Here is a 22,431-nt window from a genome sequence, read left to right as displayed (position 1 = left end):
TATTGGACAAGCCCGGTGCCCACCTCATCCTAGCACAAGGCCCAGGGCCTGTGTGGCACTGATTGGCTGACGCCTGGGTCACGTGCTCTGCTCTCCCACTGCAGCGCACACGTGGACCGCATTCCACCCCAGGGAGGGGGGGCAAAAGGGGGGCAAGGGTGGGTGTGCAGCACACGTGACCAGGGGTAGGGAGTTGTTGGAAGAATGGGAAATAGGTCCTGGGCGGGACGAAGAGCGCCCCCTCCCCCAGTTAAGGTCTCTCAGAGGGTGGTGCTCATCTGGGAGGAGAAGGGAAGGTGCCCTGTCCAGTGGGTCCAGACCCGGCAGTCCCTAAGTGCCAGGCCGGCGGCTGCTGCCCATGACAGTGCAGGGCAGTGGCTGAAGGGGCTCACAGGACAGAGGGGGCCGGGCTCTGCTTTCTGGGTAGCCCTCTCCTCCACACCCCCAGATCCCAGAAAGCCAAGTGCTGCTGATTGGCGCACCCAAGAGTGGGGATCTGGGTGAAGGGGCCTTGCTGTCACTTGGGGACAGCAGGAAAGTGACAGCAAAGAACACAGGTTGGCTAGAAGGGGACATTCTGGCAGGACTGGGGCAGCTGCAGGGGAGGAGGCACCTTTGAGAAGGGCCCCAAGAGCATCCCCTGGAACCCCAGAGACAGTGATGACTGCATGGCTGAGTTCAAATCTCAGCTCTGCTCCTCGGGAGCTGTGTGACATCAGGCAAGTTACTTAGCCCCTCTGTGCCTGAGTTTTCCCCAACCCTTCCCCGTACAGTAGTGATAAGATATGCATATAAGTTAATGTGTGGTTATTGTAAACTAATGCACACCATACTGGCATGTGGGTTACAAACACAGAGAATATCAAGACAAATGAAGAAATAGCCCCTTGGGAGGTTTCCTGTAGTCAAGGGAAGGTTTTACTTTTTTTCCCCCTCGACCGTGACTGTTTCTCAGGCAGGCAGGACACATCTTGTCTTGGGGGTGTGGACGGAAGCCCATCTGGAAGAATATCTAGGACCTTCCTGGGAACCAAGTAGGAATTGTATTTGTGCAGACTAGGGACCCAAAGCTCTCGGTGCAAGACATGGAAGCAAGAAGTGTGCACCTGGACAGGGCATCTTGGTGTGCCTGAAAGTCTTTGCCTGGGTGCTCCTTAAGGCCATGGTCCCCATGGGATCCAGCTCAGCAATACCTTGACATCACAGGCATTGGTGATGCTTGGAGCTTGATTCCTGGTCTAAAGAAGCACATCTTTTCTCTTGGGGGCATATTAATTTCCTGTGGGGGGTGTAACTGATCACTGCACACTTGGTGGCTTAAGACTTCAGAAGTATGTCCTCTCACAGTCCTGGAGGCTGGAAGTCTGAAGATAGTGCTTCACCAGAGCTCCAGGGGGAGGCCCTCCTTCCCTCGTCCAGCTCCTGGTGGCCCCAGGTGTCCCTTGGCTTGTGGCCGCAATGCTCCAGTCTCTGTGTCCGTCATCATATAGCCTTCTCCTCTGGGTGTGGTCAAGTCTCTCTCTGCCTCACTCTTATGAGGATCTTTGTGATTACATGTAGGGCCCACCTGGATAATACAAAATAATCTCCCTATTATGGATTGAATTGTGTACCCCCAAAGTTTAATGTGTTGGAGGCTTAGTCCCCTCTGTGACAGTGTTAAGAGGGTGGGAAAACCTGTTATGGTCATTGAAAGGTGGAGCCTTGAAGAGGTGATTAGGTTGGGAGGATCACGCTGTAGTGAATGGGTAATCCATTTGATGGTTTAATGGTGGTCGTGGGCATGGTTCTGAGGGCTTTAAGAGGAGGAGGGGCAAGGAGTTAGCTCTCTCCCTGCTCTGCCGTTCTGCCATGTGAGACCCCTACATCACTGTCACCACCACCAAGGCTCTCACCAGATGTGTTCCCTGGACTTTGGACTTTCCAGCCTCCGAAACTGTAAGCAATAAATACTGTTTCTTTACAAATTAGCCAGTGTCAGATATTTCTGAATGTCAGGTGTTTCAGGTGTTTCTGTTACAAGCAACAGAGACGACTCACACGCTCTGCATCTCAATTTAAATCCCATCGGCAAAGCCCCTTTTTTGCCATATAAGGTAATATTCAGAGGCTCTGGGGATTAGGGTGTGGACATCTTTTGGGGTGTCATTATTCAGCTGGCCATGGGGAAATCACTAGTGGGAGCCCTGTGGTGGTAAAATCCTCGGAGGGAGACTCTTTAGGTGCTGTGGGCAATTCTGTCCACATGCTTGAGAGAGAACAGAAGATGTGAGAGACCCTCCCAGCACGGCTCTGGGTCCCTACTTCGAAGCTGACTGATAAAGTAGGCACTGATTTACTCTGGGCCCGCGGCATTGCTTGCCTTGGTGGAAGCCACCTGCAACCAGCCCACTGGTTCAGAGCTGCCGCCACGCCCGCTCTGGTCAGTGGCGGTCACGGGCTCACGCGAATTGTTTTAGCCGCCTTTGCCGTCGGCTGGACATGCAGAGCTCAGCCTGAGCAGGAATGTCCTGCCTGCACCGGGCGCACTCATCTCTGCTCCCCCTGCTGTGTTTTCTGTGGCTTTGTGACCCTCCCTGGTTTCATTACACATCTCATTACATTAGCCCCTAGACACGAGACCCGTGTAGTCAGAGTCCAGAATTGTTCTCCGAAGACAGAAGAAGTATCCAGTCATATTGATTCAACTGAAGACTTCTACTTCAGGATACTTTTTAAAAATCTACAAAAGGTCCAATTCTAACCCCACCTTTCTTCCTGAAGTGTTTCACATACCAATGGCAGCACTGACCCTGAGGGTCCCTGGCTCCCAGTTGTTGTCTGTTTCCTAACCTAATAGGTCTAGATCCCTGTGGGGGTTTTCTGGACAATCTGGGAAGATCCCTGTACGATTCATTGCATGAGATTTGAAACCAGCCCGAGTCAATACTTTCTGGTGTTTATCCCCACTTGTCTGGCTATACTCGGGGGAGTGGTTTTAACTGTCAAAGCTAGTAGCGGTCACGTGGGCAGGGCACTGGCTACAGGAACGTGTGGAACAGGGGCCCCCGGTGCTCATGAAAACGTCCCCACTGCTCTTTCTCACATCCACCCTCCCCTCACTCTACAGAGTAAAATAAAGGCTGTGGTTATCCACAAAAACACCAACCCGACCAGTAACTGTCTTATAATAAATATATTTTAACTTCTCAACTGGAACACAGAAATGCCTTTGGGAAATACAACACACACCGTATCACTGAGATTCCGCCCACAGCCGTGCGGTGCCCGCCCCTGCCCTGGACAAGCTCCTCTGGAACCAAACAGAAGACCGGCCCCGGTGACCATGAGAATCCAGCGCCAAGCGAGCAAGTAACATAACACTCAGAAGAGGAAAGACAGAGACGACACAAGGAAAGTTGTCTTTGTTCTAGGAAAAGTCTTTTTTCCCCTTTCGGTATAGTTACTCATTTATAAAGAGGAAGTGAGTTCTGTTGAAAAATACTTGAAATACTCTCTTAGGGGGAGAAAACAATTCTTCACCAGCTTGGCCGGCTCCTGGGCGGGGAGATTTGCTCTCTGCCTGTCCTGAGCCAGCAGAGACAACTCCTCTTCAGAAGCCTGGGCTGAATGCTTGCTGCGGGGCAGAGGAGGATGCCCGTTACAGACCCCAGCACCCAGCACCTCAGCACCCCTGCCAGGGGCCTAGAGGCCCAGGGCTGGGTGTACAAGTGGGCAGGGTGGGGGCTCGCTGCTCATGTGGAGGGGAGGAGAGCTGACTGGTCTCCTGATTCCCCGGGGGGCTCTATGATGAACTTCCTTAGGGGACCCCGCCAGCTTTGGTGAGTTTTCCTCACAGTGGTGGAAGGAAAAGTCAGTCCTCAGCAGCAGGGGATGGGTGGCCCCCCACCTCCTATGTCCTTGGGGAGAAGCTAGGGGCAAAGGTGGGTCATGAGCATTCCCAGGGGATTCTGATAAAACAAAGATCTGCCAGGTACTTGGGAGGTCCCCTGTGGCTCCCAGCCCTGGGTGGACGATGCTGAGCAGAAGCAGGGCTCTGCAGACGAGGTCCCCGGCACCCCCTTCTTATGCCCCTAGGCCCCCTGCTGGAGTCAGGGAGCACTTCTCGGTTTACTTTGGGGCTGGTGAAAGCCACAATTGAGGTGCAAATGTGCAGTGCCCCACCCCAGCACTCTCCCCGCACCGCTCCTCTGTGCAGCTTGGGGACTGTCCTCGGCCATCCCAGGAATGACAGTGGCCCCTGGAGCCAGATGTCACATGGGCAGCTACCGGTTATCTTGGCAAAATGATTTCTACTTTCAGTGAGTGCGTGATCCTCGCCTCACTATCAAGACACCATGAGCCTAGAGAGGACACCTCGTGGGAAAGAGCTGCTGCCTGCTTCCCTCTGGGAACCAGGCTCAGGTGCATCCAGGCATTGACAACCCCAGGGGCTCAGGTGGACAGTGGGCAGAGCCCAGTGAGGGCCTCCCTTGGGAAAGGGGCCAGGCTCAGGGGCCAAGGAGGAAGGGATCTGTCATCCACGGCCAGAAACAGCAGGTGCCCTGGGGGCAGCCAACCCTACCTGGAGAGGAGGCAGGAGCTGCTGTGGAGCAGCACATGTCCCCTTGTCCCTGGCTGGGGCTGGCCTACCCAGAGCTACCTCTGAGCTGTGTCGCTCTTCACCGCAGAATGGCAGCCCTGTGAATGAGGGTCCTGCAGGGCCAGGAGCCAACCAGGGCGGAAGGAGCTTGCCCTGCACCTGCCCTGCCTCCACTCTGCCGGCCCTCACCTGACTGAAGTTGGGGAGAGGCACACAGGACAGTGGATGGCCTTCAAGGCCCTGGAAATCCCAGCGGTGGCCAGGAGAGGGGCACCCAGCCAGCACCGTGCCTTGGCAGGCACCAGGCTGTAATATCAGGTTGCAGCTGTGAACCAGAAGAGTGCTGGCACTGGGGGGGGTGAGTGGGAAGAAGTTTCCAGAAACTCACTCCCAGGCAGGAGGAGACATGACTTACCTGTCCCAGAAGGTGGGTGTGGAATGCAAAAGCTGGGACAGGGGCACAACTGAGAGAGCAAGGGCCAGCTGCCCCCGGAGCATGCAAGGAGTGCAGTGGCCTGAGGGGCTGTGGGTGTGGTTGGGGGCTTCAAGGAGACAATGTTCTTGAGTGAGAATGTTCAGGAGAATGTTCCAGCAGCAGAGGAGGGGTGCGTGTTTGAGGAACTGAGAACCAAGAGAAGTGCATGGGGGGCGTGAGTGTGATTGGGTGTGATAGTCATGTGTGAGCGTGAGTGTGGTGAGCAACCGCGTGGGAGTGTGGGCGAGCATGCGTGGGCAGGTGGATGTGTGCAGAGCAGGGGGCTCTGAAGGATGGGGAGTCCATGTAGAGGGAACAATCTCAAGAATGAGGCTGAACCAGGTCCAGGCAGACCAGATGCAGCCCCATCCTGGGTGCAGTCTGCCTGGGCTTGGCTCCACTAGAAACCCCCATTTCCTTGGTGAACCCGATGCTGAGTCCCTATGCATCCCAGCCAAGTGTGCCTAGGAAATACCTCTTCACAGCTGGGATGTTGCTCCACACACGCACAGCGCTCTGGGGGGCTGTCCCGCAGACGTCCTGGATGGTCACTGGCTCTGTCTGGCAGGGGGAAGAGGAGGTTCACTGTGGATCAGCAGGACCCAGGCTACACCCCACGGGGCCCACAGGTTTTGGCCACTGTCTGGCCTTGCAGGTGATTACCAGACTTTTTAGACTGACCACATCTCCTAAGTGGCAGTGATTACATGTCCCCTAGAAATCCCCTCATGAAAAGAAAAGCTGACATACTATTTTAAACCTTTTAACCAGTAGATTTTTTTTTTTTTTATTCCACAGTTCATGCAGCTCAGCTATTCCCCACTCACAGCATTGCACCCTGCTGCATGGAGGTGGATTCCCGCTAGATATAAACAAGTCTTTGGTCTTTGAGAGTCAGGTGATGCTTTGTTTCAGGGAAAGGCGAGGCTATGGTGGCAGAGATTAGGACTTCCTAAAGCGCAAACGCTTCACCATGCTTGTCAGGAGCCAAGTGGGCTGCCTCTAATTCTGACATCTCAGTCTTCCTAGAAGCCCCGGAAGGAAAGGAGAGAATGGGAGGAAGAAGAGGGATCTTCCCTGCTGGGAAGGGAGCTGGGCAAGGAGCCTCCTCCCATATCAGACACCTCACTGGGGAAGAAACCCCTGGAGGGAGAGACCGACCAGAGACTCACAAGCACATATACCATCTAGCCCAGAGCCGAAAGACACAGCACCTACACTGGTTACTTTTACATTTTTTTCCACCATCCACAGGAATGAGGTTCCACAGCAAGATGAGAGGTTACAAAAAAATACAAGAAGTTTCCTTTTATACCTACTTCTGATTTGTGACTAATTAATTTTGACTTACCAGACTTGTGCACAAAACAATCAAAAGTCAGTGTATGTGCTGTTCTCCAAGTTTGCCGATGTTTAGTGCCAGGTTTAGAAACTGTGCTTTTTCAGTTATACCCATAATTGCTCATTAATAGATTTTTTGACAAACAGTGCAATTTACAAACCTGACCCCAGCTGCTGTTTTGTAGAATGCCAGATTTCCTAATAAGGAGAAATAACCACAGAAATAGAAGTAAAAATAAAAATCATGAGGCCACTTTGCTCAACGCTATGAAAATAATTTTTAAAACTTTAATTAAATGGATTATATTCTAGAAAAAACATAACTTAACCAAAACTGACCCAGAAAAGATAGAAAATCTTAATAGATCAGTTTCCGTGGAAGAGCTACTTCCATTTAAAACAACAGCTACAACAACCAATTCACAGAATTCTGTCAATTTTTCAAATATTTCTAGGAAATAAGTTTAACATTGATATCAAAACCTGACAAAGTTTGCACAAAACAAGAAAACTACCAGCCTCTTTTGTGCTTGCCATCGCAAAAATCCTGAATGAACTGCTATTCAGCAGAATTTAGCAATCATTAAAAAATAATACACCATGACCAGGTGGGCTTTTCCCAGGAAAGCAAGTATGGTTTATTACTAGGAGACCCACTAGTATATCATATTCTATTAATAGACCTAAAAAGGAAAATCATCTATTATCTCCACAAACATTTAAAAGAACATTCGACAAAATCCAACAACTATTCTTGATAAAAATGCTCAGAAAAATAGCAATCAATGGAAACTTCTGGAACCTTCCTTAACAGAGTGAAATGTAACTACCTCAGCTTCCAAGCCAGCACCAGCTTAAAAGAGAAACTGGAAACATCAAAGTCAGAAACAGGGATGTCCCTTGTCACCACTGTGATTCTACACTGTCCTAGAGGTACTAACACCAAATGAGACAATAAAAAAATATTTGAGGTATCCTGTTAGAACAAAAAAACTATCACGATTTGCCAATGATCTGATCAAATATGTAGAAAGTCTAACTGAACTGAGTGAAAACTACCACAACCCATAAGGTAATCCAGTAAGGTGGCAGGAGCAAAGTTAACATATAGAAACCAACAGTTTCATGCACACAAGCCAAAGCCAGTTAGACGCTAACACGAACAATCCCTTAGCACAGGAGGAAGACAGAAAGGTAAGACATCAGAATGAATGTAACAAGGGCTGTGCCAGAGAGCTCGGGCATCCGCTGGTGGGATGCGGGCGGGACAGCCCCTGCAGAGGGCGATTGGGCAACATCTGTGAAAATCACAAACGCATCTGCAAGGGCTGTGCCAGAGAGCTCGGGCATCCGCTGGTGGGATGCAGGCGGGACAGCCCCTGCAGAGGGCGATTGGGCAACATCTGTGAAAATCACAAACGCATCTGCCCTTTGACCCAGAAACCTCACTTCTGGAATTTATCCCACAGATATTCCCACACACAGTCCTTCGCTGTAGCATGGTTGGGAAGAGAAAAAGTTTAGAAGCGACCAATCGTCCACCAGCAGGAAAGAGGCTAAGCACATTTTTCATGTTCGCCAAAGGAAAACTCTGCACAAAATCAAACAAAACAAAACACACAAACAAATTAAAACAAAGAATGAGAGAAGCACTTTGCAACGGGGGGATTTCCAAGGTAACTGTTAAGTAAGCGCGAGCATGGTGCCCAGCCGCAGAGGCTCGGAGCTGTCCCTGTTTGTGAAGAACCCTGAGAGCGCCACCCCAGTGACAGCAGGGCACTGGCGAGGGGTGGGTGGGGAGGCAAGGAGACTTTTACCACCCACTGCGAAACATTTTCAGAAAGTGTGAACCACACAATTGTGGGGGACGCCGTGCAGGGACGGGCACCAGGCCGGCCAGGAGCTGTCCCGTGAGGTTCAAAATCCTTTATTCTGAGTTCACGCTCTGGTGCCTCAACATCCTTCTCTTGCCCTGTGAACATGCCTTGATAGGAACCCAGCCCTGGACGCTGGCTCCCTGATCCAAGCCGCCCAGGAGCTCCCAGGCCCGATGCCCTCGCCCGCCGCACCCCTGCCCACAGCCCCAGCCGCAGAATTGGTCACTGAGCCCGAAGGGGCAGCTCTGACAGGATTCAGAGGCCGGGAGAAGCCAAGCTGTCGGTGCTCCAGAGGGCATGTTTGTGAGGGTGTGAGAGTGTACACCTGTGCACATACACGTGTGAGGGTGGGAGTGTTGCGTTTCTGTAGCATGTGAACATGTGTGAGCGTGTGTGATGTCCAGTGTGTGTGTATGTTGTGAGTGTGACTGTATGGTGTGTGCATGTGCGTGTGCATCTGTGTGTGGTGCCTGTGTGTAAGTGTGTATGCATGTGTGTGCCTGTGTGTACTGTGGTGTGTGTGACTGTGTGTGTATTGTAGTGTGTGGGTGTAGTGTGCGTGTGGTGCCTTGTGTAAGTGACTGTGTGTGTAGTGTGTGTGTGTGTGTGTGATGCCTGTGTGTAAGCACCTGTATGCGTGTGTGTATTGTGAGCTGTGTGTACACGTGTGCAGACTAAGAGGGCAGGGCAGGAGAAGGAGGTAACCCCAGGTGGCCGTGTTCGGAGAGCACAGGAGTGGCATGAAGTAGAATCACCCTCCCAGGCCGTCCCTGAAGGGGCCCAGTCCCAAGAGGCCGCAGTCCCCGCCTCGGTTGCACAGTGGCCCTCATGGGCTCCATGCATACCTGGACACCAGGGAGCCGTGAATCCCCAAGCCTGGGGTGTAAGCTGAGCCCCTCCCCAAGAGTCCCAGAGTGTCCCATGGGGATGGCGTGGGTCAGAGGGAGCCTCCCCGGCCCTGCACGCACCTCCAGGAAGCGAGAAGCCACAGCCCGGTCTTCTTCGGCCAGCAGCAGACTGTCCACAAACATCCAGAAGAAGGGCTGCTGGCTGCCCTGCCTGGGTCGCGCGTACTGCAGGAGGCGGTGGAACTGGAACACGTACCAGCCTGGGGCAGGAGGGCCGTTCGGGCGTGTGGGAGCCAGGGGCATGAGGGCAGGGCTGAGGGGCCCACAGGGATAGGCAGGGGGGCAGGGGCCGGCCTGGGTGTGGGGCGTCCATCTGCCCCCATTGCAGTCTGCCCTGCCAGCAGCAGCAGAGCCAGGGAGGGCACAAGGCTCCTTGTGCCAGGGCCAAAGGGACTGCCCAGGTGAAGCCTGGCACTGCCAGACGGTATTGTCAGTGATGCCTTTAGGTCAGACCCCAGGGGGTACAAACGCTCTGTAGCGACAGGAGCACATGGTGACTGCTTGGGGGCTGGGGGATTAGAGAGCGGCAGGAGGAAGCCTTTGGGGGTGATGGCGTTTTTGCTCTGTTGATTGTGGTGATGGGCTCTGAGGTGTATATTTGTCTCAAAACTCACCAAATTGTACACATTGAGTATGTGCAATTTATCGTAGGTCAGTGACACCTTGATAAAGCTGCTCTTAAAAAACGTAATTTGTAGTTTCTGCCCTGCCTGAGGGGGTCAGGGTGGCATGGAGAAGGTGGGGAGAGAGAGAGGAGACAGAGCTGGGGACAAGATGCGGGTCTTTGAGCTGACCACAGTCCATTTCTCGAAGTGTCGCTTACCAGGAGGACGGTCACAGGCATGGCCAAGGGGAGGCGTCGAGCCGTACAGGAGGTCAAATGGGCCCCATTCTATTTGTGGGTTGTGACATCACTTGCTGTGTCAGGAAATCCACTGTGCAGTGGAGCTGAAATGTCCTGTCACGCTACAGCAAGCGGAGAACAGCCTTAGAGGGTTCCTGCAGCCCTGCCCCACATTTGTGGGTTGTGACATCACTTGCTGTGTCAGGAAATCCACTGTGCAGTGGAGCTGACATGTCCTGTCACGCTACAGCAAGCGGAGAACAGCCTTAGAGGGTTCCTGCAGCCCTGCCCCAGCAGGGGACCTGGGGCAAGCTGTGCCCTGGCCGAGCATCTGGGGTGATGCTGATCACGGCCACACTTGGCTGTTGTGACAATAGTAGGGAGTACTCAGCACACTCCACGTGGAAAAGTGGGACGTGGCCAGAGGCTGGGGAGTGTCTTCACAGATTCTGCATCTGCTGGGCCTGAACGACAGGGTGGGACTCCGGAGGCTCCAGCAGCTGGAGGTCAGCGCAGCCGGAGGGGCACGGCACAGGCAGGGCTGCAGCCCGTTGGGTGCTGGCCTGGCACGGCTGGGAGGTTTAGCTGGAGGCGGAGGAGGGTGCGGGAGCCCTGGGGCCCTGGGGAGGTCTGAGGAGGTGTCCTTGTGGGCAGGGCGTGGTGGGTCTACCTTCTGCTGCTCCCCTCACTGGTGGCATTTCACACCCCGCCCCCATCCTGCCACTTGTGTGCTTTCCCTTTCAAGGCCCCCTGGTGGGGTTGAACCGAAGCTGCTGCAGCGCCCCCCCAGTCACGCCCACGCCCCCTCCCCGTGCCTCCCCTTCCTGTGCCAGCCCCTCCTCAGCTGCATCTGCTGTTTGCTCATCCCTGTGGGTTGTTATAGCTGCATCTCTGTGGCTGCTGATTTCCCTCTAAGGGTCCACCGTCCTCCCATCTCGGAGAGGTCCACTCAGAACAGGGACATGCTGGATCTTTTTATCCCCCACCCCACAGATGCTCAGTGAGTGCTACACCCCAAGCATTTCGGGGACCCCCTCGCCTCCTGGGCCCTAACCCTGTGGGCCTGGCTCTAGGCAGACCCATCTTCCTTGTGACATCACCACACTCACCTTTCTTGATGTCCCCAAAAAGGGACAGCACCCGCACCGGCTCTCTTTTCCACACGGGCACGGTTTTGTACATCTCAAGGGGACTCTCCTGTTCAGGATAAAAAATAAAAAGACATTGAGCCAGCTGCTTGGTTATAGACTCCATGAGTTACAATTAAAATCCTTCCTGGTGCAGCAGGATGAACAGAGCCACACCTGAGCCACACCTGAACTACACCTGAGACTCACCTAGACAGACCTGAGACACACCTGCCGAGGCCCACTGGCTCTGTCCTGACCAGCACTGTCCGCCCATGAAGTCTGACTCCACTGTCTCCCCAGGCCTCAGTCTCCTGCCCTGACACCCAACCAGCTCTAGCAAAGGGGAGCGGGGTGTGAGGGGTTGTCCTGATTTTAAAAGAGAATAATATCATCCCAGCAGGAAACACTAATGTAATTCTGAGCTTCCAGGTCTTTCATCTAGAAATTTCTGACTATGCACTGTGGCACAGAAGCATCTAAACCCAGTTGGTCATGCTGGTTGGAGGACGACAATTTGTCCTCCCAGCCCTCCCCTTCCAGGGTTAGTTCATTTGTAAGACAAGCACCTCCGAAGCCCCCCACTCTCCACAGGAGGTTACCTTGGGGGTACCTGGCCTAGGGCAAACACAGGACCACCAGGGCAGGGACCAGGCCTAAACAGGGGCGGCTGCCTGCATGGGGGACTTGATGGAGACCCTGAGCCACAGTGGAAGATGGGACAGGGCACCCAGCTCAGGCAATGAGCCTGAGGGATCGGGGAAGGGTAGGTGGTCTGAGCTGCCCTTGGAGGAGGTGGGGGAGGTGATGTGGGAAGGAACAGGTTTCCAACCTGCCCTGACTCCATTCAGAAGCCTGTGTAGGGGCAGCTCAAGTGGCTGCTGTGGACACTGTGAGGAAGGCAGGACTCAGGGATGCAGTCCTTGTCCCCCGTGTGGCAGCAGAGCTAGATGCAAAGTCAGTGGCCTCTTCCCCTCCCTGGCTCCCGTCACTGGGCTGGCATTTAAGGACATTTCTGAGTGTCACCTAATTTTCTCTTGAAGTGAGAGCCCTCCTGTAGCCTTTGAGCACAGGAGTCTCTATCACCCCCAGACAGGAGGTTTCTACCTTACATGTGCCTGAAAGAGGGCCCCGCAAGGCAGCTGTGTAGAGCTGTCAGCTGTGTAGAGCTGTCAGCTGTGTAGAGCTGTCGGCTGTGAGCGCATCCACTGTCAAGAAGACTCTGTTGGACGTCGTATGCCCCCCAACATGAACATGTGTGTGGACACAGCAACACACTACAGATGGGGTCTGTGGAATCTGGTCTCAGTTGGGACAGGGGAGAATTTGTCCCTTGCCTGTCTCCCAGCATCTAAAGCTGGCTGCTGGCAACCCCTGGCACTTGTGAGCCTGCAGACACATCTCTTCAACCTCTGCCTCCATTGTCATGTAGCCTTCTCCCTGGGTGTTTCTGTCTCCCAAATCTCCCCCTCCTTTCTCTTGTAAGGACACCAACCATCACATTTAGGGCTCACTCTAAATCCAGAATGATCTCATCTTAAGATCCTAACAATTTCACCTGCAAATCCCCTATTTCCAAATAAGGTCACACTCGCGGGTTACCAGGTTTAGGACTTGGACATATCTTTTTGGAGAACACATTCAACTCACTGTACCCCTAATGAGCTCGCAGGCTCTGGTTGGCTCACCAGCTCCTGGTCTTGACCCTCGAGAGGTCTAGCATCTGGGCTGCTGCCCTGACTGGACCAGGAGACACAGCATCAGCCCACGCGTTGTCCCACATGCTGAGGACAGCCAGCCAGCCTCTCCTGTGCTCCCCGCCTACTTGCCTCATCCCCAGGTTTATAAGAAACAGAATCACCATGCTCAAAGTAATCTCTAAAAATTAGACCATCTATCAAAATTAGACCTGCTATCAAAGAGGAAAACAAGAGAGGCTTGTGAAAACTTTTAACGTCATCACATGTGGACTGAGCAGGCATTTCACAGCCAGGAACCAGAGGGGAAATAAAGTCCAAGGCCCACACGATGCGCCACTGTGTCCCCGCTGGGCACCCCTACCGACTCGCGGTCGTAGAAGGCCTTCAGCCGGCCCCGCCACTTCTTCCTCCTCTGCAGCAGCCCGCTGCGGGAGAAAGGCAGGCACAGGAAGCACACCCAGTTACTCATGGCCTGAACTTTCTCCGACGTCCCAGGGCTGACCAGGGTATCGACACACTCGAAACAGTAGCATCTAGAGTCAAACAGAAAACCACAGTGACTGAAATGACATTCCTTCTGCCACTGTGGAAACCTCGGTTGGCTGACGAGGCAGAGCCTGGCCTGTGCCTTGCTTTGCAGTGAATGAAAAAATCATACCTGGGCTCATTTGAAATGATGGATGTGCCCAGTCCCTCTCCACACTGCATGGGGAGGCTGTGGGCTGGGCGAGGGGGACCCCTTGCCTCTTAGGAACTCAGAGCAACCACAGCTGCTTGTATGGGCAGTGATAAATTTCAAAGAATCCCCGAAGCCACAGTTTAAGGACTCCCAGCAAAACCAAATGCAGGAGTGAAGGCTGGTGAGCAGGAGGGAGAATGGGGGTCGGGGGTGGTGGCTATAAATACAAGGACGGCCCAGGAGGACCAGAAGGGGAGGGGACTGTGGACGAAGCTCAGGTTGGTGAGCGATGACCAAGGGATGAACATGCCCCTTGCCCTCCCCGATCAGGACCAGCAGCCCCAGGGTTCAGGGTCTCCATCGCTCCACACATAACGATTGGGGGAACAGCTATGTCTTGGCAACAATAATGCTGAAAAGAAAAGTCACACGTGCAAACCTTTTGACACCGTACTCCCATATGTGGAGGCTCTATGTCAGATGAGATACTTGAGACAGAGACTGGCAGCTTTGGAGGAAGTCATTCTTTTGTGGGGAGAACCCCCACACTCTGGGACGAGCAGCCGAGGAGGAGGGTGTTTCCTAGGCTCATAGGCTGTGGCTCCTTGGCCCCCCGACCCCCACCACCTCCTCGGTGGCCCCTGCCTCACCGTGTGCAGTCAGGGTTTTCGCAGATGAGCAGCGTCTCCCCTGAGCAGCAGATGGAGCAGTAGGATTGGTATCCGTCCTCGTCATACAGAAAGAGCGTGTACAGGAATTTGTCCTGGGCAAGGAGCAAAGCAAGGCGAGTTTCCATCCTCCCTGCTCCAGGGTCATGGACGGAGCTATGCCTCGCTCCCTGCTCACCTTACATGGAATGCACATCCCTCCCTCAAACAGAGGGTGCTGTGTATGGACCTGGAAACTTCCACAGCAGAGGCAGATGTCTAAAGGGAACATGCAAAGTGCAATGGGTTTTATGGTACCATTGGACAGAGTAAAAGACCTAGGGGTAAATTTAACCAAAAAAAGTGCCAGATCTGTACAGTGAAAACTGCAAAACAGTGTTGAAAGAAATTGAAGATGATCTAATTAATGGACAGATATTCCATGTTGATGGACGAGAAGACTTAATACAGTTAAATTAGCAGGACTCCCCAAATGGATCTACAAATCCCTCTCAAAATTCCAGCTGATGCTAAGATTCATATGGAAATGTAAGGGACCCAGTAGAGACAAATCCACAGAGAAAGAAAACATTATTGGCTGCCTGGTGTTGAAAGAGGGGTGGCAGGAGAGGGAGAAATTCAGAGCAACTGTTAATGGCTATGGGTTTTCTTTCATACGTGCTGAAAATGCTCTAAGATTGTAATGATGGTTGAAAAACTCTGTAAATATACTAAGAAACACCTGAACTGCACACTTTACATTGAAGCCTCAGGGGCCTTGGGGTGGGTTGAGGGGATACAAACGGGCCNAGGTGGGGAGAGAGAGAGGAGACAGAGCTGGGGACAAGATGCGGGTCTTTGAGCTGACCACAGTCCATTTCTCGAAGTGTCGCTTACCAGGAGGACGGTCACAGGCATGGCCAAGGGGAGGCGTCGAGCCGTACAGGAGGTCAAATGGGCCCCATTCCTCCACCTACAGGACAGGGCACACTGGGGAACATTCTTGCTTTAACAGGTGGGCCGTGAGCACGGAGAGGCACAGGCTCCTCCCTGGCGGTCAGTGGACAAGAGGGCAGAAGACATCTCATGTCTCACTGCGGGCTAGGTGACGTGGCTGACCTGGCCCTCAGGGACAAACTTGGCGCCCAGAAGTCTGGTCATCTGAGAAGTCTCCGTATCTGAGATCCTTTCTCTGTGCTAAGCACCTCCCTTACAGTCAATCCTGGAAGATCAACTCATGGACTCCCCAAGGACATAAGTGATTTTGTGTCATCTGGAAACACACAAGGCAGGCCCAGACAGCCGGCAGCTGGGAGCTCACAGCGAGGCATAACGTTTCCCACTGAACATAAAATACCCCTAGCATATGGACGCCCGGACAATGTCACCCCAAGGCCCAGCTGGACGAAGGCAAGACAAGGATGCTCTTCAACCACAGAAAGACCCAAGCCGGGTCAATGTGAGGGACACCAGCTTCATGAACAGTGTGACAATGCCAGCCCTGTGTCAATCTCTGTAAATAAAAATTAATGAGATACGCAGATATTGGATCCCCGCTTTCTGACAGCACCCAATCCAGAATGAACCCTTGCGTCCTTGGACCCTCCCCAAATCACTCTACAACACTTGACTCCAATATCAAGCCCCCAAACTCCCGCTGGTTCCCCTATATGCTCCCCTGTGTCGCAGCAAGGAAGTCAGCCTGGCTGGATTTGAGCACAGGTGTGCTCCCGGGCATCGTTGGGCACTGGGCTCCACCCCTGGGAAAAAGTACAGCAGGGGGTTTCTGGGCAGAGCAAGGAGAGTGGGCCGGTGGTACCAGACTTGTGTGCCCCCAACACTCTGTGTGCAGGAGTTGTTTGCTAGCATTGGAAGGGAACAGACCGGCACACCCTGTTGACGGAAGAGCAGAGGTCGATGCCCGATGCCCAAGCAGAGGCAGGACTGCCCGGCTGGAAGAGGAGCATTGCTAGGATTGCACTGTTTTGCTGCCGTGGTTAGAGAGTATTTCGAACAGTCAGCAATTGTTCAGCCAAGCTCAGCATCTCTGTTTTGGAGGGTGGGGGAGGCCACCCCCACCCCTGCTGAGCAGACCCATCCAAGGTGGTGGACATGGGCCACTTAGCTTTCAAGATGTCGGGCAAGTTGTTTGGCCAACCACATTGCTCTGGACTGAGCAGCGCAGGGACCATGGAAATGTGCCACTCAGGTCTCCCACTGCAGGGGAATCACAGCCAGTGGCCGTGCTGGCATGGGCTGATTCTTGCCAGACCCAGGACCCCCTGGCCTGGCCCAGAGGCTCTCAGAATCGGACTGTACCGGGCCACTCCCCCAGCCCTTTGGCCTCCTTGTCCTGTGCAGCATGTCCCCAGGACTCTCGCACACACACTGTACTTCTTTCCTCATCTCAGCACTGAGAGAATACAGCGGTACTCACATCCCTCCTGACTATGTCTGTGACGTCCTCCAAATGCCTCAGTCTCCCTGGGTCAGAACCATTTTCCAAGAAGCCCAGACTCGTCAACTCTGGAGGAGAAACAAGGACACAGGAGGGCCAGTGCTGATTTTGTCCCTGCACGAGACTGTCCCATCACGAAGGAGCAAACTGTCCCTTCAATGATATGACAGAACTAAAGACAGAGATTTCTGTCTCATGAGGAGCTAGACAAGCAAACTTCACCAAGTATTGGTTTAAGAAATCAAGCAATTCGTTGCAAAACCAGGCATTTGTGGGTTGTGACATCACTTGCTGTGTCAGGAAATCCACTGTGCAGTGGAGCTGACATGTCCTGTCACGCTACAGCAAGCGGAGAACAGCCTTAGAGGGTTCCTGCAGCCCTGCCCCAGCAGGGGACCTGGGGCAAGCTGTGCCCTGGCCGAGCATCTGGGGTGATGCTGATCACGGCCACACTTGGCTGTTGTGACAATAGTAGGGAGTACTCAGCACACTCCACGTGGAAAAGTGGGACGTGGCCAGAGGCTGGGGAGTGTCTTCACAGATTCTGCATCTGCTGGGCCTGAACGACAGGGTGGGACTCCGGAGGCTCCAGCAGCTGGAGGTCAGCGCAGCCGGAGGGGCACGGCACAGGCAGGGCTGCAGCCCGTTGGGTGCTGGCCTGGCACGGCTGGGAGGTTTAGCTGGAGGCGGAGGAGGGTGCGGGAGCCCTGGGGCCCTGGGGAGGTCTGAGGAGGTGTCCTTGTGGGCAGGGCGTGGTGGGTCTACCTTCTGCTGCTCCCCTCACTGGTGGCATTTCACACCCCGCCCCCATCCTGCCACTTGTGTGCTTTCCCTTTCAAGGCCCCCTGGTGGGGTTGAACCGAAGCTGCTGCAGCGCCCCCCCAGTCACGCCCACGCCCCCTCCCCGTGCCTCCCCTTCCTGTGCCAGCCCCTCCTCAGCTGCATCTGCTGTTTGCTCATCCCTGTGGGTTGTTATAGCTGCATCTCTGTGGCTGCTGATTTCCCTCTAAGGGTCCACCGTCCTCCCATCTCGGAGAGGTCCACTCAGAACAGGGACATGCTGGATCTTTTTATCCCCCACCCCACAGATGCTCAGTGAGTGCTACACCCCAAGCATTTCGGGGACCCCCTCGCCTCCTGGGCCCTAACCCTGTGGGCCTGGCTCTAGGCAGACCCATCTTCCTTGTGACATCACCACACTCACCTTTCTTGATGTCCCCAAAAAGGGACAGCACCCGCACCGGCTCTCTTTTCCACACGGGCACGGTTTTGTACATCTCAAGGGGACTCTCCTGTTCAGGATAAAAAATAAAAAGACATTGAGCCAGCTGCTTGGTTATAGACTCCATGAGTTACAATTAAAATCCTTCCTGGTGCAGCAGGATGAACAGAGCCACACCTGAGCCACACCTGAACTACACCTGAGACTCACCTAGACAGACCTGAGACACACCTGCCGAGGCCCACTGGCTCTGTCCTGACCAGCACTGTCCGCCCATGAAGTCTGACTCCACTGTCTCCCCAGGCCTCAGTCTCCTGCCCTGACACCCAACCAGCTCTAGCAAAGGGGAGCGGGGTGTGAGGGGTTGTCCTGATTTTAAAAGAGAATAATATCATCCCAGCAGGAAACACTAATGTAATTCTGAGCTTCCAGGTCTTTCATCTAGAAATTTCTGACTATGCACTGTGGCACAGAAGCATCTAAACCCAGTTGGTCATGCTGGTTGGAGGACGACAATTTGTCCTCCCAGCCCTCCCCTTCCAGGGTTAGTTCATTTGTAAGACAAGCACCTCCGAAGCCCCCCACTCTCCACAGGAGGTTACCTTGGGGGTACCTGGCCTAGGGCAAACACAGGACCACCAGGGCAGGGACCAGGCCTAAACAGGGGCGGCTGCCTGCATGGGGGACTTGATGGAGACCCTGAGCCACAGTGGAAGCAGATGGGACAGGGCACCCAGCTCAGGCAATGAGCCTGAGGGATCGGGGAAGGGTAGGTGGTCTGAGCTGCCCTTGGAGGAGGTGGGGGAGGTGATGTGGGAAGGAACAGGTTTCCAACCTGCCCTGACTCCATTCAGAAGCCTGTGTAGGGGCAGCTCAAGTGGCTGCTGTGGACACTGTGAGGAAGGCAGGACTCAGGGATGCAGTCCTTGTCCCCCGTGTGGCAGCAGAGCTAGATGCAAAGTCAGTGGCCTCTTCCCCTCCCTGGCTCCCGTCACTGGGCTGGCATTTAAGGACATTTCTGAGTGTCACCTAATTTTCTCTTGAAGTGAGAGCCCTCCTGTAGCCTTTGAGCACAGGAGTCTCTATCACCCCCAGACAGGAGGTTTCTACCTTACATGTGCCTGAAAGAGGGCCCCGCAAGGCAGCTGTGTAGAGCTGTCAGCTGTGTAGAGCTGTCGGCTGTGTAGAGCTGTCGGCTGTGAGCGCATCCACTGTCAAGAAGACTCTGTTGGACGTCGTATGCCCCCCAACATGAACATGTGTGTGGACACAGCAACACACTACAGATGGGGTCTGTGGAATCTGGTCTCAGTTGGGACAGGGGAGAATTTGTCCCTTGCCTGTCTCCCAGCATCTAAAGCTGGCTGCTGGCAACCCCTGGCACTTGTGAGCCTGCAGACACATCTCTTCAACCTCTGCCTCCATTGTCATGTAGCCTTCTCCCTGGGTGTTTCTGTCTCCCAAATCTCCCCCTCCTTTCTCTTGTAAGGACACCAACCATCACATTTAGGGCTCACTCTAAATCCAGAATGATCTCATCTTAAGATCCTAACAATTTCACCTGCAAATCCCCTATTTCCAAATAAGGTCACACTCGCGGGTTACCAGGTTTAGGACTTGGACATATCTTTTTGGAGAACACATTCAACTCACTGTACCCCTAATGAGCTCGCAGGCTCTGGTTGGCTCACCAGCTCCTGGTCTTGACCCTCGAGAGGTCTAGCATCTGGGCTGCTGCCCTGACTGGACCAGGAGACACAGCATCAGCCCACGCGTTGTCCCACATGCTGAGGACAGCCAGCCAGCCTCTCCTGTGCTCCCCGCCTACTTGCCTCATCCCCAGGTTTATAAGAAACAGAATCACCATGCTCAAAGTAATCTCTAAAAATTAGACCATCTATCAAAATTAGACCTGCTATCAAAGAGGAAAACAAGAGAGGCTTGTGAAAACTTTTAACGTCATCACATGTGGACTGAGCAGGCATTTCACAGCCAGGAACCAGAGGGGAAATAAAGTCCAAGGCCCACACGATGCGCCACCGTGTCCCCGCTGGGCACCCCTACCGACTCGCGGTCGTAGAAGGCCTTCAGCCGGCCCCGCCACTTCTTCCTCCTCTGCAGCAGCCCGCTGCGGGAGAAAGGCAGGCACAGGAAGCACACCCAGTTACTCATGGCCTGAACTTTCTCCGACGTCCCAGGGCTGACCAGGGTATCGACACACTCGAAACAGTAGCATCTAGAGTCAAACAGAAAACCACAGTGACTGAAATGACATTCCTTCTGCCACTGTGGAAACCTCGGTTGGCTGACGAGGCAGAGCCTGGCCTGTGCCTTGCTTTGCAGTGAATGAAAAAATCATACCTGGGCTCATTTGAAATGATGGATGTGCCCAGTCCCTCTCCACACTGCATGGGGAGGCTGTGGGCTGGGCGAGGGGGACCCCTTGCCTCTTAGGAACTCAGAGCAACCACAGCTGCTTGTATGGGCAGTGATAAATTTCAAAGAATCCCCGAAGCCACAGTTTAAGGACTCCCAGCAAAACCAAATGCAGGAGTGAAGGCTGGTGAGCAGGAGGGAGAATGGGGGTCGGGGGTGGTGGCTATAAATACAAGGACGGCCCAGGAGGACCAGAAGGGGAGGGGACTGTGGACGAAGCTCAGGTTGGTGAGCGATGACCAAGGGATGAACATGCCCCTTGCCCTCCCCGATCAGGACCAGCAGCCCCAGGGTTCAGGGTCTCCATCGCTCCACACATAACGATTGGGGGAACAGCTATGTCTTGGCAACAATAATGCTGAAAAGAAAAGTCACACGTGCAAACCTTTTGACACCGTACTCCCATATGTGGAGGCTCTATGTCAGATGAGATACTTGAGACAGAGACTGGCAGCTTTGGAGGAAGTCATTCTTTTGTGGGGAGAACCCCCACACTCTGGGACGAGCAGCCGAGGAGGAGGGTGTTTCCTAGGCTCATAGGCTGTGGCTCCTTGGCCCCCCGACCCCCACCACCTCCTTGGTGGCCCCTGCCTCACCGTGTGCAGTCAGGGTTTTCGCAGATGAGCAGCGTCTCCCCTGAGCAGCAGATGGAGCAGTAGGATTGGTATCCGTCCTCGTCATACAGAAAGAGCGTGTACAGGAATTTGTCCTGGGCAAGGAGCAAAGCAAGGCGAGTTTCCATCCTCCCTGCTCCAGGGTCATGGACGGAGCTATGCCTCGCTCCCTGCTCACCTTACATGGAATGCACATCCCTCCCTCAAACAGAGGGTGCTGTGTATGGACCTGGAAACTTCCACAGCAGAGGCAGATGTCTAAAGGGAACATGCAAAGTGCAATGGGTTTTATGGTACCATTGGACAGAGTAAAAGACCTAGGGGTAAATTTAACCAAAAAAAGTGCCAGATCTGTACAGTGAAAACTGCAAAACAGTGTTGAAAGAAATTGAAGATGATCTAATTAATGGACAGATATTTCATGTTGATGGACGAGAAGACTTAATACAGTTAAATTAGCAGGACTCCCCAAATGGATCTACAAATCCCTCTCAAAATTCCAGCTGATGCTAAGATTCATATGGAAATGTAAGGGACCCAGTAGAGACAAATCCACAGAGAAAGAAAACATTATTGGCTGCCTGGTGTTGAAAGAGGGGTGGCAGGAGAGGGAGAAATTCAGAGCAACTGTTAATGGCTATGGGTTTTCTTTCATACGTGCTGAAAATGCTCTAAGATTGTAATGATGGTTGAAAAACTCTGTAAATATACTAAGAAACACCTGAACTGCACACTTTACATTGAAGCCTCAGGGGCCTTGGGGTGGGTTGAGGGGATACAAACGGGCCCCAGCGGCCTCCTTCCAGGACGACTGCAGGGGCTGTAGCAAGCCTTTCTCTAGCCGGCTCTGGTCATGGGCACGTCGGCACATGCTCACCTTCTAGACTGCGCTGGTTAACCTTGACTTCGTAGGCGATGAGATCTGGAAAAGAGAATAAGACATAGCTGCTTCCTTCTTCATCCTGGCTCCTGATTTAAATACGGCCATGAAGGAGCGTCACAGATCTACGTTCTGAAGTCACAGGAGCCTAAGCACACCCCCCGACCTACTTCCCCTGTATCCTGGCGTGTTAAACATGGAGCCTGGGGGAGCTCTGGGGGGGGCCCCTCCTGCCCCCGCCCAGGATGTCCGAATGGCCTGTGAATGTTCCAGAGGCCTGGAACCCCAGACGTCGCCCAGACCTGGGGTCAGCATCCGAAGTGATGGGTCCCACAAGTGGATGAGCCCTCACCTCTGCCCAGCTGGGGCGAAACGGGGGACGATGGCTTACTGGGGCCCACCAGGATCACATCCATGCTGTGCTCCGAATCCAGGTCCAGGACTTGGGCAGCCACCACAGGGACACCAGGACACAGGACATGCACACGCAGAAGGGAGAAGCCATCAGCCTCTGCTCAGAGCCCCTGATGTGCCCCAGCATGGGGGACTGAGCAGACCCTGCCCAGCTGGGCCTCACTGCTCCCATGGTGACACCCACCCCTCCGAAGCAGGGATCAAGGGGCAGGAAGAGCTGTGGTGAA

The 22,431-nt window shown here is 53.8% G+C and overlaps 2 protein-coding genes across 2 annotated transcripts; both read right to left on the bottom strand.

Moving 5' to 3' along the window:
- Positions 1 to 3,156: 3,156 nt before the first annotated feature.
- On the bottom strand, positions 3,157 to 14,472 carry LOC103586426 (DNA (cytosine-5)-methyltransferase 3-like). Its single transcript, XM_008567708.1, has 8 exons — positions 14,380 to 14,472; positions 14,184 to 14,296; positions 13,216 to 13,387; positions 11,137 to 11,224; positions 10,007 to 10,075; positions 9,244 to 9,383; positions 5,533 to 5,618; positions 3,157 to 3,616 (listed from the first exon to the last, which is right to left on the bottom strand). Exons 1-8 carry the CDS (start codon positions 14,470 to 14,472, stop codon positions 3,451 to 3,453), a joined length of 927 nt encoding a protein of 308 aa, XP_008565930.1. The 3' UTR covers positions 3,157 to 3,450.
- Positions 14,473 to 14,949: 477 nt separating this feature from the next.
- LOC103586425 (DNA (cytosine-5)-methyltransferase 3-like) lies at positions 14,950 to 22,227 on the bottom strand. Its single transcript, XM_008567707.1, has 8 exons — positions 22,143 to 22,227; positions 21,788 to 21,832; positions 21,089 to 21,168; positions 20,893 to 21,005; positions 19,925 to 20,096; positions 17,843 to 17,930; positions 16,618 to 16,706; positions 14,950 to 15,153 (listed from the first exon to the last, which is right to left on the bottom strand). Exons 1-8 carry the CDS (start codon positions 22,204 to 22,206, stop codon positions 14,950 to 14,952), a joined length of 855 nt encoding a protein of 284 aa, XP_008565929.1. The 5' UTR covers positions 22,207 to 22,227.
- Positions 22,228 to 22,431: the final 204 nt, after the last annotated feature.

The sequence above is a fragment of the Galeopterus variegatus genome, unplaced genomic scaffold (assembly GCF_000696425.1).
Source record: "Galeopterus variegatus unplaced genomic scaffold, G_variegatus-3.0.2 Scaffold336, whole genome shotgun sequence".
NCBI lineage: Eukaryota > Metazoa > Chordata > Mammalia > Dermoptera > Cynocephalidae > Galeopterus > Galeopterus variegatus.
This window is presented reverse-complemented; position numbering and strand designations above follow the sequence as displayed.